This window comes from Rhagoletis zephyria, unplaced genomic scaffold, assembly GCF_001687245.7.
Source record: "Rhagoletis zephyria isolate East Lansing unplaced genomic scaffold, Rhagoletis_zephyria_1.1 Rzeph_scaffold_02612, whole genome shotgun sequence".
NCBI lineage: Eukaryota > Metazoa > Arthropoda > Insecta > Diptera > Tephritidae > Rhagoletis > Rhagoletis zephyria.
Window position 1 is genome coordinate 47,264 of NW_016159696.1, and position 15,457 is coordinate 62,720.

The 15,457-nt window shown below is 37.4% G+C and overlaps 1 protein-coding gene across 1 annotated transcript in view; it reads right to left on the reverse strand.

Moving 5' to 3' along the window:
- The window catches only part of moody (G-protein coupled receptor moody), a 49,170-nt gene extending 33,945 nt beyond the window's left edge, over positions 1-15,225 (reverse strand). The window contains exons 1-4 of the mRNA XM_017621861.1: positions 15,218-15,225; positions 15,136-15,152; positions 11,666-11,672; positions 1,697-1,867 (exon numbers count right to left, since the gene is read on the reverse strand). Of these exons, the coding sequence (XP_017477350.1) occupies positions 1,697-1,867; positions 11,666-11,672; positions 15,136-15,152; positions 15,218-15,225 (203 nt within the window). The remainder of the gene's footprint in view (positions 1-1,696; positions 1,868-11,665; positions 11,673-15,135; positions 15,153-15,217) is intronic.
- Positions 15,226-15,457: the final 232 nt, after the last annotated feature.

The window sequence follows — 15,457 nt, forward strand, 5'->3', positions numbered from 1 at the left end:
CCATAATACGTTTTTCTAGTGTATAATCATGTCTTTATAGCTTATAATTCAATGTATTTTGTTCATTACCAATAAATTATATTTTGTCGTATTTTTACTCTTCTTTCTCTACATTTTTAGTACACTTCTAAGCAAGTTAGGATTTTCTGCTTTTCACCACGTGAAAAAGCATCTCATCTTCCATCCGAATCAACCAAAAAGTGAAAATTGATTTTTTGACACCTAAGCCCCCTTTCCGTAGACCAGGTCACATTTGCTTAAAAAACTTGTTCTTTCAACTTTCTTTTGACCATGCACATTAGCGTGGGCCGAAAATCCGTTTTTTTATAGAAATTTGATTGGTAATAGCAAAAGTATGGTTCATTATGCTCTTAAAACAATCTGTGCGAAAGATGAACATTTTTGTTCAATATCTTAGGCTCGCCCAAGTCCATCAAAGTTCAATGTGCTCAAAAAAATAAAAATTAATAAATAAATTTGTTTACTAAAATTGCAATTATCTTCGAAAGTATTCTTCTTCTTCTTATTTGGCGCTGTAACCGCCTAAGCGATTTTGGCCGAGTCCAAAACAGCACGCCAGTCATATCTCTTCTGTGCTAACTGACGCCAATTGAAAATGCCAAGTGAAGCCAAGTCCTTCTCCACCTGGTCTTTCCAACGCAGAGGAGGCCTTCCTCTTCCTCTGTTCCCAGCATCGCGGCCCGCGTTGAATATTTTCAGAGCAGGAGCGTTTCTGTCCATCCGAACGACATAGCCAAGCCAGCGGAGCCGCTGAATTTTAGTTCGCTGCACTATGTATAATTTGGTATATGGACCTTTTTGTAGAGAATCGAAGTAAGCCAAGAAATTTATTTTTTAGCACTTAAACTTTGATGCACTTGGGCGAGCCTAAGTTATTGACCAAAAATTTTCATCTTTCGTATAGATTGTTTTTACAGCATAATGAACAATATTTTTGCTGTTACCAATCAAAATTCGAAAAAAAAAACAAATTTTCGGCCCACGCTAGTGCACATATCCTACTATGTTTTACATTGAAACGTAAATTTGTGTATCTATTTCCTATCTTTTACTATCTAACTGATCTCTATATAAATGACTTTCCCTGTCTCATGCTCTTTAATAGTGATTACAACAAATACACACATTGTTACTGTTATTACGTTTTGTCGCTTTTAACTTAGTTCTAAGTATTGCGAATTCATTGATAAAGCTATCCTCGAAACGAAAGGACTTGTTCTTCCTGATTATATTGTAACCTAAACTTACCTATTTTTAATAAAATTGGCAACTAATGGGTTAAAATATGGTCATCAATGCGTTAAGTCAAAGTCGTAAATGGGTAAAATTATTCATAATTTGCATAATAATAAAATTGAACTAAATTAACAAAAGATACTACAAAAAACTGGGTTACCAATGGGTTAATGCATGATCAGTAATGGGTTAAGACGTCAAAATTTTACTCTTAAAAAGTAGTTCAAGCGAGTCTAATGGAAAGAAAATGATTTCAGAATTTTGAGCACCCGCTTATATGGCCCGGCCCCAGTGTCCGGCGTAGTGATTACACCACATTAACGGAACTGTATCTAAATTATATGTATGTATAACGTTTATCGATGCTTGAATTAATTTGGCAGGGTTTGTTTTAAAAAATATTGCAGATAATTTTCACTAAATCATCACGGGTTCTTACCTGTTAATTGTAATCATTGCTATACATAACAACGAAACTCCAATGTTGCCATATTGGATGAAAGGAATTAGTTTGCAAAGGAATCTTCCATGTGTCCACGTGCCTTGAATAAATCTTAAAGCACTGAAAGGTAGCACTATGGCACAAAACAACAAATCGGCCATACATAAACTGCAAAAGAGAAAATGTTTCATAAATATGATACGTCCAAGTGAAACAAGGTGTAATATGCAACTAAACTTTATTAAAACTAAATATAAGTAAAAGCTTAAATGTCAAGAGGTTTAACATTACCAATAACAGATGTTATATACTGGTATTTAGAGTATAACAGAGTATGCATAAGTATACATACATATGTTCATGTACATTTAATTCAATGTTAACAATGTTGCCAGATTAACCTAGTTTTTTAAGAGTATTTACTAGCAAAGCAATAGTTGAATATATAACATTTATACACCCCTATTTACGAAAATCTTCGGCCTTAAAAAGATCCACTGGTTTCCTGTTGCACTCACTTCTACGAAGTGGTTCAGCTACGGACAATCCTCTAAGTGGTGTGCTCGGATCAGCGGCAGCATTAGAGCTGCGTTCCACAACGCGCTCTGCTCCAGACAGCCGTTTTTGTGTAGCGACGTCCGGGTATGATTGTGCAAGCGGAAGCTCTTCACACGTTTCCTTCAGTTGGTTTTGACGCCGTTTTTGATAACCAATCGGAGTTTTTGAACGACGTACATCATTTTTCCCAGCACTCTGGTCGATGTGACCTCATCCATTTTGAACCTCGCGAGTAAGTATACCGGTTGCGAAGGTTTAAACTTTGGGCTGCTGTATCGTTGTGACTCATTTTGCTTATGAGTAATTGGCAACGTTTGCGACAGCAAGGTGCGTACGGTACGGCCATGCAATAATTGAACAGGCGTCTTACCTGCAGCATTGGGTACTGAGCGATAAGTCGATAGGTACTTTATTAAAGCAGCGGAAATTGGCAACCCATCTCGTATATTTTTTAACATTGCCGTTATAAAAGTACGCACAAAACGCTCAGCTAAGCCATTTGACGCCGGGTGGAAAGGAGCTGATGTGATATGCTTTATGCCATTGCCGGCACAAAATTGTTTGAACATATCGGCCGTTATCTGCGGCCCATTGTCGCTGACAAGCGTTTCGGGGAGCCCTTCAATGGCGAATATAGCGGAGAGAGCCATAATGGTATCAGTTGTCCTCGTTGTTTTCATTTGTGTCACGTAGGGGTATTGGGAGTACGCGTCTACGCACACGAGCCACATACAATTGAATATAGGGCCGACAAAATCAATGTGAACACGCTCCCATGGTCAGATGGCTACTGGCCAATTACTGTTCTCGCCCGCTGGGCTAGATGAGTTAGTTTTACAACTTTCGCACTCCTTAGCAACGTTTTCGATGTTTTTGTCAATACCGGGCCACCAGCAGTAGCTGCGCGCAAGCTGTTTCATCTTCACAACACCCCAGTGGCCGTCATGTAAAAGCTGCAAAATGCGTTTGGTTGGTTGGTTGGTTGAAGTGGCGAGTTTAACAACTCCAATTAACACTTATGCGTGCCGTTTTAAAACCACTACTCGCAATTCAAACCTGAAAAGAAAGCCCGAAAAGAAAGCAGCAGAAGTCGGTTATATATCTCAAACCCAGCCTGTGGAGTTCAAGAACTTAAGATCTTGCAGTGGGTTAATATCACTTATGTCTGTTAAACCGCAGAAGCAGGGTTTGCCTAGAAGCCTGATTCTAGTCCTACATAGTGCTGGGCAATCGCAGAGCAGATGATCCACCGTTTCTTCTGCATCTGGTGAATTACAACTACGACAAGATATGTTGTGTTCCAGTCCTAGTCTTGCCGCATGGATTCCCACGGCCCAGTGGCCTGTGTAAACGGCAGTTAGTCGAGATGAGGGATCTATCTGTTTAGTTTGAGCAAAATGCGTTTACGTAATGCAATTGGAATAACAACTCGGTTTGCTTGGCCCTGCAAGTAAATAATGTTATTATTAACAGTTAAATAAAGCTTTTTGTTGAATAATGGTACAAGATGCGAATCGCTTGCGGTTAGGTGCTTCGGCCAGCCATTACGTATAAAGCTGCGAACTTTCTTTAGAGTTTCATCTGCTTCTAGATGTTTTCGTATAAAGGGGGGGTTTACAGGTGTTTCGAGATGATCCACATTGGGTCAGTTGCGATGGGTAACCGCGAGAGTGCATCGGCATTCCAATGTTGCGCTGTTGGTTTATACCGAATGTCGTATTGATAGGCCATCAAGGTAATTGCCCAGCGTTGGAGTCGGTGTGACGTCATCGTAGGCAAATGCTTGTCCGGACTAAAGACGCTCACAAGCGGTTTATGATCCGTAATCAACGTAAACTTACGGCCATACAGGTATTGATGAAGTCGCTGTACGCCAAATACGATGAATAAAGCCTCTTTTTCAATCTGGCTGTATTTTATCTGGTTTTGGTCAAGCGTTTTAGATGCAAAGGCTATTGGCCTCTCTGTGCCATCCGGATAGGTATGTGAGATCACAGCCCTATGCCGTGCGAAGATGCATCAGTAGCAAGAAGAAGAGGTAGGTGCTCTTGGTAATGCGCTGACTGCGCTGCCTTCACAATCGCGTCTTTTAAAGATGCAATGGCGTGCTTTTGCGCCTTTCCCCAGTTAAAATGAACGTTCTTCCGTCGCAGCTGATTGAGAGACGCTGCTAGTTGTGAAAAATTCGGGATAAAATTATGGTAATAATTAACTTTACCTAGAAAGGCCTCAAGATCCTTAAGATTTTGCGGACTGCGTAGTTTTCTAACAGCCTCCACCCCTGCCTCGTCTGGTGAAATACCCCTAGCACTGATTCGTCTACCTAAATACTCAATTTCGTCTTTGAAAAACACGCACTTTCCCTTTTTGCATTTTATACCACTGGTTTGGAGGCGCATGAAAATTTAATTTAATCGCTCTGCGACTGTTGGCGCGGTCACAATTATGTCGTCTAGATAATTTGCGCAACCCTCAATACCATGTAGAAGCTGCTCCAAAAATTGTTTAAAAATTGCTGGGGCGCTTGCGATGCCATATGGCATTCGTGCTCACCACTAAAACTGCTTCGTCGTCTAACTCTAACTGCAAATATGCATCTTTCAGTTCTATTTTAGAAAACTGCTTGCCGTACCGCACTAAATGGAGCAAGGTTTCGCGCGTTGGCAACGGATAGCGCTCAACATCAATTTGTTTGTTTATGGACACCTTAAAGTCTCCACATATCCGAATCGAACCGTCGGGTTTTGACGCGAGAACTATAGGTGATGCCCACTCACTAAATTGCACCGGTTTGCAAATTCCAGCGATAACCAGTCTATTTGCCTCTTCGGTGAATTTAGGCATGAGTGCGAACGGAATAGGCCTGCTCTTAAAAAAATTTGGCAGGGCCTCGGGTTTTAGTTTAACACTTGCTTTAAAACAGTTTACGGTGCCTAGGGCTGGCTCAAAAATTTGACTGTATTTTTCTAGGAGCGCGTTTACCTCGGGCATTGAGTCATTAAAAGTGAGTACTTGTTGTATTTTGTACCCAAAGGCTTCGAAGAGATCTGCACCGAACAGATTATTACCATTGTGCACGCGAGCGACCACCAAATTGACTTGCTTTTGTTTTGCACCACATATTGCATTTACCTTGAGTTCCCCAAGAGTATGGATTTTGGTGTTGCCGAATCCGAATATCGACCTATTACACGGGCTAAGTGGTGGATTATTTAGTTCTTTGCAAGTTTCTAACGTTATAATAGAAAGAGACGCACCGGAATCCATCTGGAACTTTATTAGTTTATTCATTACTTTTAAGTCGATGAAATTTTTATTTTTCTGTATTGTATCCACCTCATTGCACCTATGTTTGTTGTTTCGCTTGGAAGTTTTCTGTGTGCATTGTTGCTCCGTTGTGTTTTTCTTCATGTACTTATTCGTACCTTTCGCCATGCATACCGGTGCTATATGCCCTACCATACCACACTTACGGCACACAGCGTTTTTAAATTTACACTGCTCGCGGCTATGTGAGGTACCACAGCCTGAGCATGACTTGTACTCACTCTGCTTGTTATTGTTACTAACCCGAGATGTACGAGAAGCTTCTGAGCTTTGAACTGCATTTACCAATGAAGTGGCTTTGCCTGAAGAGGCCGATGGTTCCTTGAGAGACTGAACTGCCTTCGTTGTGCTCTTAAATGATTCATCTATGAGTAGAACTTCTGCTAACGTTGGGTTGCCATTTTGTAAAGCAGAAGTGCGAACGGAATCGTGCGGAGTATTTAACATTATCATATCTCATATCATCTCATCAATGTACTCATGAGCGCAATTATCGGCATTACAAACGAAATTGCACTGACGAGCTAACCCTCGCAAATCCGCTACCCACTCTTTGTAGCTTTGGTTCGGCTTCATGCTACATTTGTTAAAATTATAACGCGCAGAAATCCCATGAACTTCTTTCTTGAAGTGGTCTGTCAATTTTACTGTTAGATCGACATAGTTTTGCGTTTGCAAATCCTGACTGCCGAGAAGTTTCATCAAGAGCTCGAAAGTGTCGCTTCCCAGCCACGACAAGAAAAATAACTTTTTCTTTTCTGGTGCGCAGACAGCGTATGCAAGAAAATGTTGGTTCAACTGTTCCAAATAGGAGTCCCAACTTTGGAGTTCCTTGTTGAATGCGTGGAATGATGGTACCATGGAACCTTCTACACGTCCACCAGCTTTGTCTCTTAGAACAGACTCCATCCACACTTTTTGTCCATCAAGGATTTTTTGGGTGAACTCCTGCTGCTGTTCCAGAACTTGCTTGAAAAACACATTGTAAGTGTTTGCAGTTGCTTTTTCGTCTGGCATAATTATTTACTGAATCGAAAATTGCAAATATACAAGGCTTATTTTTTATTTTTTTATCACACGTGATGCGTTTTTACTCCTCGTCGCCAGCTGATAAGTCCAAGTGAAACAAGGTGTAATATGCAACTAAACTTTATTAAAACTAAATATAAGTAAAAGCTTAAATGCCAAGAGGTTTAACATTACCAATAACAGATGTTATATAAGAGAACGAAAAATTACACTGAAGATGGCACAACGCCGAAACCGGTTTGTCTCCAAACCAAATTTGACAAGGGATGACGGAAAATCGTTCCACATTACATCATACTCCTACCCTGTCGGAAACACCAACAACGAAAATGAGAAGATGTTATATACTTGTAGTTAGAGTATAACAGAGTACGCATAAGTATACATACATATGTTCATGAACATATTAATTCAATGTTAACAATGTTGCCAGATTAAGCTAGTTCTTTAAGAGTAATTACTAGCAAAGCAATAGTTTAATATATAACAAAATATATGTGGGAATGACACGCAGACGAACGACAAGAAGTGGACGAACCCATTAGATACTTTAAAATGCAACTCTACGGACCTGATATACATACATACCACAACTTGACGAAAAAGACATGAGGCTTACTTGTTTGAAAACCGAAAGGACAGTTGCCATTTTACCTTCAAACGAATCGCATCTAGCTATGCCTATGTTTTAACAAATAATTTAAAATAAAGAAACATTATTAGTTACGAAGAACTAAATCTGTTTTACTTGTTTCTCACAAATTTGGGGACTCAACCGCGAATGAACTAAAGAGCCAAAATCGAAATGCTCATCGGGGTAGTGTAAATCGCGATTTAAAAGACTCAAGCATTGAATATGAGCCAGTTGTGAAACAATGAAACATGTGAAAAAGTTTAAAACGAATAAAATTGTTTTGTCGAAATTAAAATGAAAATGAGTATTGAAAGTTGATTTGCAAAGTTTGCGTTATTTGCGGAAAAAGCATAAATAAGTGTTTGAAGGTTATGGCTGAAAAGAATTTTCTCGAAATGCAAATTGCATGAAACGGCCGTTACATACGAAGTTCAAATTTTGTAAAGCTGAATATCAAAGATATGAAAGAATAAAGAAGTGAATTTTGAATTTGAAGGAGTTACGATAGCCAAAACCAGAAGTATAACCCAGTGCAGCTATAGACTAAGAAGAGTGCAGCTGAAAAGAATTTTCTCGACGTGCAAATTTCGTGAAAGGACCGTTACATACGAAGTTTGAATTTTGTACATAAAGCGGAAAATCAATTCATGTAAAAGTTTAGCGATCGTGAAAGAGAGAAAAAGGTGATTTTAAATTTGAAGCAGTTATGACAGTCGTACAAAGGAGTGTAAGCCGCACAGCTACAGATTTAGAAGAGTACGGGTACAAACTCCACAAAAATCAGTAAAGAGGAGAAAAGTCGAAGGTCGAAGCAGTGGAAGCCTCACAGCTATACACTGAGAAAGGTACAGCTACATATATCGCAGAAATCAGTAAAGAGGAGAAAATTTATAAATTAACGAAAGTCGAAGCAGTGGAAGCCGCACAGCTATATATTGAGAAGGGTAAAGCTACAGAGATCGCAGAAATAAGTAAAGAGAAGAAAATGTATAAAATTAACGGGAGTGGAAGCAGTGAAAGCAGCACAGCTATACACTGAGAAGGGCACAGCTACAGAGACAGTGCAGAAGCATGAACCAAAAATACAAGATCACGCCTTCTTCTTAGTAGCCCGTTATAATCGCATTTAGGAAAAAAGTTGGGCGACTTTGACATTAGCCGTTTGTTTACATTTGTTCGTTGTTTACAATTTGGTGGTGGCTTTTTACTGCAATTTTCTTAATTTTCGCTTGTGACAACGTGTGCACACATAAGGTAAAGAATAATTTAACACAACGACATGATTTATAGAAGAATTTGCATAATAAAAATGATTATTCATGCGTTCAACAATTACGCAGTTTTTTTTTTGTTCTCTTCATTGTTTACTTCTTCCAACAAAGATGGCGTCGAGATTTCAACAGCTAGAAAATAACTTTTTTCTTTCTTTCGGGAAGGCGTGATCTTGTGTATTTCGTTCATGGTGCAGAAGAGTTATAAACAAATTTAACGACAGCCGAAGCATCGAAAATTGAAGCAGCGAAAGTCTAAAAGTGAACAAACGAAAGTCGAAGTAGTGAAAGCAGCACAGCTATACACCGAGAAGCGCACAGCTACAGAAAAAGCAGAAATTCGTACAGAGGAGAAGATTTATAAATGAAATTAACGAAAGTCGAAGTATCGAAAATTGAAGCAACAAAAGTCGCACAGCTATAGACAGAAGATAATAGCAATAGAGTCAACAGAAAGGAGTTAGAAGCGCGAGTAATTACAAAACAGAAAGTTAAAGAGGTACCAATAGATTAAGGGTATTCATTAAACCTTATAAATGCATTGTAAACCGTATAAACTTATAATTGTGTAAACCTTATAAATGAACTGTCAAAATTTGTATGGAACCTCGTTTACACATTTCTGATAAATTTATCCAGCGATTTCACTGAATAAACTTGATAAACTGAAGACAATGCAACTCTGTTGCAACTCTAGCTATGTTTTCTTAGGCAATAATCGGGATCCGCATACAAATTTTGCACGCAAATTCAACAACGATATGATCCTGATAGAGATCTGGTTCAATTATTATCCCGTCTGTTTGTTTTGTTTCACTGATAATTCGCAAAGTTTGGTAGCCGTGACAAATGAATTCATACACAAACAGACATTCTGCCATTGTTTCTTATAACTTGCTTCAAATAAATAGCCTTTATGTTATATGTACATTTATTTAAATAGATATCTCGTAAATATAATTTTTTCCAATTTAGTGAGGTAGTTTCTATAATTTCTTTATCCCCGTGCTAGTAGTATAAAGTTAGTGACACTGCGCTTTATAACGAAAGAAAACACGACTATTGTCGCATGTGTAAACGAAAAGAGAGTGTGGGTCGTTCATGTAACAGAGTGCATAAACTTATAAGATTATCTGCTTGATAAAGTTATCGGTTTAGATGAATCCCACTATTGTAAGTATGCATAGGAATATCTAGAAATAGAAAGAATCGAAAGCATTGCTATAAAAAAATACATAGGTCAATGCGTGAGAGTAAATAGGAAAACAGATTACTTTGCAGATAAAAGTTTTAAGAATATCGTAATCAAAACAAACAAAGATGAATTGAATTAAATATTTTACAGTGCATGTATACAAGCCTTTTCCATTTTCAAATTACAAAAAAAGGTACTTTAAATATAGCTAGAGGCTTGAAATTTCAGGTAGCTTACTACAGTTTAGTGAACTACCAATCTGTAAAAAATCATGTCGGTATCATATATATAAAGCTAGATATATAGACATGTTGATTAATACACCACATTCGTAACACATACTGTATCGGTCATATCTATAGCACGCCATTTCAAAGTGATATTGTGTGCCACTTATGTTTATTAATTTGTTTTTAAGAATTTTCAATTAAAATATAGTTCTTTCTCTAACAAAACCCATATAAACCCAAGTTTAACAATTTGTATAATACTACAAAAAAGTGCAACAAATTTTCATATAAATTTCAAACTTTTTTCTCGGAAGTGTTAGAATTTTTCTGAATACACAGTTTTGTAGACCAATCAATTTTAGTCTGATAATGTGCAAGTTTCAAATGGCTAAATGGTTGCCGTTGATTTTTTAGAATTTTTTTCGCCAAAGGTGTTGCGGTTTTCTTCCATACACAAATAAATTGAGTTTATTCATTATATGGAAGCCAATGCGACAAAAAAAAAAAATTCTAAAAAATTAACGGTAATTCGTACCCACTTGAAATTTGCACATTATCAGACTAAAATTGCAGGGGCTAAAAAACTGTTTAAAAATTCTAACACTTCCGAGAAAAAAGTTTGAAATTTAGGTGAAATTTTATTGCACTTTTTTGAAGTTTTCTACAAATTGTTAAACTTGGGTATATATGGGGTTTGTCTGAGAATGAACTAAATTTTAATTGAAAATTCTTAAAAATAAATAAATAAACATAAGTGGCACACAATATCACTTTGAAATGGCGTGCTATAGATATGACCGATACTGTAGGTCTGGGTGGACCCACATATATTCCTATGTAATTTTTACCTAAAATGAAGGAATGCAACCGTTTCTCAAATTTTCTTTTAAATTTTTGAATTATCATGGCAAGAGATGATTTTTACCTAAAATGAAGGAATGCAACGGAATGCAATGGAATATTACCCCATTACAATTTTACTCGCCTCCAAAGCTCTTCCATGTTACTGGAGCTCGCTTGTGCTATGCTAATCCTCTCTTGACCACAGCGCTCAATTTTTCGTTGGTGTTGAGGTCTGGGATTTGCGCTGCCCACTGCATTACGTGAAAATTTTGCTCAAGCAGCCGGCGGTGTCGAATATTTTTAGAATCCTTTGGATCTCCATCCTGCTGGCAAACAACTTCTTCCGCAGGGTTTGCGCTTTTGTCTACAAAGTCCGGCAAATTTGTTTGGAAGATATGTTCATTATACCTTTTATATTAACCCATGGCACCAAATGCCAGCAAGTAAAACATCCCAAGCCATTAAGCTGCCGCTGAAATTTTGTAAAAGTCACGAGACTTGGAGCTTTTGGACTGAAAAGGGGTAATATGGTCCGATGGAACGAAAATTAATTGTTTCCAAAGTGATAAAAAGGCACATTTTTGGGAAAGACCTTATCAATATCTTCAAAAACACCATGCCAAGAAAAACATCTAACATGGTGGCCAGCACAAATCCCAGATCTCAAAGCTATCGAAAAATTGAGCGCTCTGGTCAAGAGAGGATTAGCATAGCACAAGCGAGCTCCAGTAACCTGGAAGAGCTTTGGAGGCGAGTAAAATTATAATGGGGTAATATTCCAAGCGAAATCATAGAAAACTCAGTAGAGAGCATTCCCAGACGTATTAAAATCGCTATTAAAAGCAAAGGAGTCTCCACAATCCTCTTGATATATGCCACCTAAAATCTCAAAACAGAAAAGTTCAAAAGTGAGTGAAGAGAGTTGCTTTGCGTTTTCGCTGTGAATCACTTGTTAATTTTTCTGTATACTAGGCTTTATACCTAATACTAGGTTCACATATAAGTAGATTATCCTANACTAGGTTCACATATAAGTAGATTATCCTCATTTACGAGCTTAACACCCTAATCTGTAATTATAACAAGAGATTAGCCATATAAAATTCGTCCCTTGTTAATCTGTAATTATAAAATAATCTCAGATTTAACCGATAACTTTTCGGTGTCCATCCTAGTTTTATTGATTGTTTTTGCGAAAGAGAGGAGAAATGCCAAATGTGAAAGTAAACAAAAATGTACGCTAGCAAGTAAAAGAGGTTTGTAAAGGTCTTTTTAATAAAATACATAACTTTTCCTTGAGATGTGAGAATAACAAGCACAACAAATTTGATGGCTAATAATCTGAGATTTGCCTGTGTAAACGGGGTGATTAAAAAACGAGCTTTGATTGGGATAATATTGATATGTGAACATAGTTTAAGATAATAAAGACAAATTGCTGAAAATTTCAAAGCAATCCGCTTATTATTAAAAAAGTTATGTCACTGTAAGTAATAAAATGTCGAACATGCACTCAGTTTTGATCGCCAGTGTATTTAAATAATAAAATAAAAAAAAGAAAGCTCTTAAATTAAGTAAATATTTGAATAACATACAATAAATAAGTTTAACTGAACAAATGTTGCACATAATTTCTATATAAATGTATACAATTTGCATGTGGGTCCAGTAAGACTCATGCGTACCGAATGTGCCAATCGAAACATGTGTCTGACGGAGAGTTAAGAATATTTGGAAGTAGAAGAGCCGAGAGCATTGCTATTAATAATAGGTACATATTTCAATATGAAAGAGTAAAGAGGAAAATAGATTGCTTTGAAGATCATAAGTTTAAAATATAGTAATCAAAACAAACAAAGATAACTGAATTGAATATTCTAAAGCGCATGTACACAAGCTTGAAATTTACATAACTACGATATATGCTAATCGTAGCTTTTCAAATATAAAAAGAATATCTACCACTATAAAGTCAAGATAATATGAATGAATGTTATACAATTCTACTACATTTTAACTTTGTAATATTATCCACCTAAATCAAGCGTTAAAAATTGCATACTAAAAGATAATTTATAACAACGATTGTTCTAACAAACTTATAATTATATTATTATATTATACTTTTAATTTAACTGCATATTCTTGAACTATTTAAATCTTAATATTTATAAGTCTGTAAGACCATGAACGCCCAGACGATCTTAGCAATGACAGTAGAGACTTTAAAAGAAAAGTACAAGGACGTAAGAGTGAACTTCTTCGGTATTATGAACTCCTACAGAGCGACGGTGAAGAAAGCGAAAGATAATCAGCTTATGAAGAAGCAGTCAATCGTACTCCACAAACCGTAGTGATGAGACCTAACTTTACTTTAAAGGACATTCAGACAGCCTACCCTCGTTTACTGGAACCGACACTTTGGACGTTTATGACTGGGTACAGGAGTTCGAAGATAACGCTATTACATTAGGTTGGAGTGAACTCCAAAAGTATGTGTACGCAAAACAGCTACTTAAAGGGGCAGCCAAGCTATTCTTGCGCAGTCAGGCTGGTATTAAGGACTGGAATTCATTAAAGTCGTCTGTCATTGATGAGTTTGGCAGAAAATTATCCTCGCTTGCAAAGTCGTCGTAAACAGAGCAGTGAGTCTTTCAAAGAGTATTTGTATACTCTTTTGGAAATAGCAAAGCCAATAAAATTAGATGAAGTTAGTTTAATTGGGTATTTTGTGGAGGGCATTCCCGATTCAATAGCGAATAAAATTATACTGTATCAGTCACAAACTATTAAAGATTTAAAAGAAAATCTGAAGGTCTACGAAAGGGTTCATGGTTCGCGACTGTCATCAAACAGATCGCACTATGGTCAAAATACACCTAAGGCATCAACCTCACAAAGTAGTACAGAAGGACCGAAAAAATGTTACAAGTGCTCATCTACCTCGCATCTGGCAAAAGATTGTAGCAACGCGAGTAAACAGTATAAATGTTTCAAGTGCGGTCAAGTAGGACACCGAAGTTTTGAGTGTAAGGGAGGTTCAGGAAAACAAATAAAAAGAGAAAAGGGTACAGTTAACACCATGCTCAATTCACCCAGGAATCACGCCAGTGGTTTAATCTTTAAGAGGATACAAATGGGGAATGTTGTTGTCGATGCTATGGTTGATACGGGTTCCGATTTGAGTTTAATTAACTATAACACTTTTCGAAAGTTGAACTATCCGGAATTGAGTAGCGAGAAACGACGATTAGTAGGTATAAAAGAAAGTGAATTGAACACAATAGGTAGTATAACAAGAGAAATTAACGTAGACAGTGTTACAGTAGAAGTTACTTTTCATGTTACTAAATCTAATGACTTGCGCTATGAAGCTGTGCTTGGAAACGATATCCTGAAAAAGGTAGATATCTCGTTTTCAGAAGGCACTGCTGAATTTAAACAAAAAACAAAAATAGGCGCCGGTAATAGGACCGATGAAACCCACAATTTACTGTTAAGAGAGTTTACAGCACTTTATTTAGAAACTGAATTGGTTAGTATTAATGGCGATCCGCCATTGAAATTATCGCATTTGCCCTCAGATAAACGCGACATAGTAACTGCCATGGTAGAGAACTACGCCCCGGTACCGAACTTTAAATCCCCAGTTGAAATCAAAATTATCGTATCTGATGATATGCCCATCTATCAAACGCCGCGTAGAGTTTCGTACTCTGATCAACGCGTAATAGACGAACAGGTGGACAAATGGCAGAAAGATGGAATAGTTCAGCAAAGCAACTCTGAGTATGCATCGCCCGTTGTCCTGGTTTCAAAAAAGGATGGCACCAAGCGGTTGTGTTGTGATTTTAGAAAATTAAACGAAAAGATACTGCGAGACAATTTTCCAATGCCACTTATTGATGATGTGTTGGAGAGACTGCAAGGAGCTAGGATTTTTACAACGTTGGATTTGGCCAACGGATTTTTCCACGTTCCTGTTGAACCGAACTCCAAGCGATATACATCTTTTGTTACACAGTTTGAATTTAACTTTGTACCTTTTGGAATTTCTAATTCGCCAGCCGTTTTCTGTCGGTACATCTCAGCTATCTTCCGTGATTTAGTTCAGGATGGAGTCATTGTGGTATATATGGACGACATAATTATTCCGGGCCAGGATGAGGAGGATGGATTAGAAAAACTTAAAATTGTTTTGGGTAGAGCGGAAGGTTACGGGTTAAATATTAAGTGGCAAAAGTGTCAGTTTTTAATGCGAAAGATACAATTTCTTGGTTACATTATTGAAGAGGGGGCCATAAAACCATCAGAAGAGAAGGTCAAGGCTGTAAAGATGGTTCCGTTACCGCGTGACAAGAAATCGCTTCAAAGGTTCTTAGGTCTGACTTCTTATTTTAGACGATTTTTAGAAGGGTATGCGGAAATTGCGAAGCCATTGAGTGACTTACTCAGAAAAAACACTGAATTTAGATTCAATGAGGAACAGCACTTAGCATTTCAGCAACTTAAGTCTGCGCTTGTCAGAGCTCCAGTTTTAAAACTATACAATTCCTACCTTGAAACAGAGATACATACAGACGCTTGTATGTATGGCTATGGGGGAGTACTTCTTCAGAAAAACATAGATGACCAACAATTCCACCCCATACAGTATATGAGCCGAAAGAC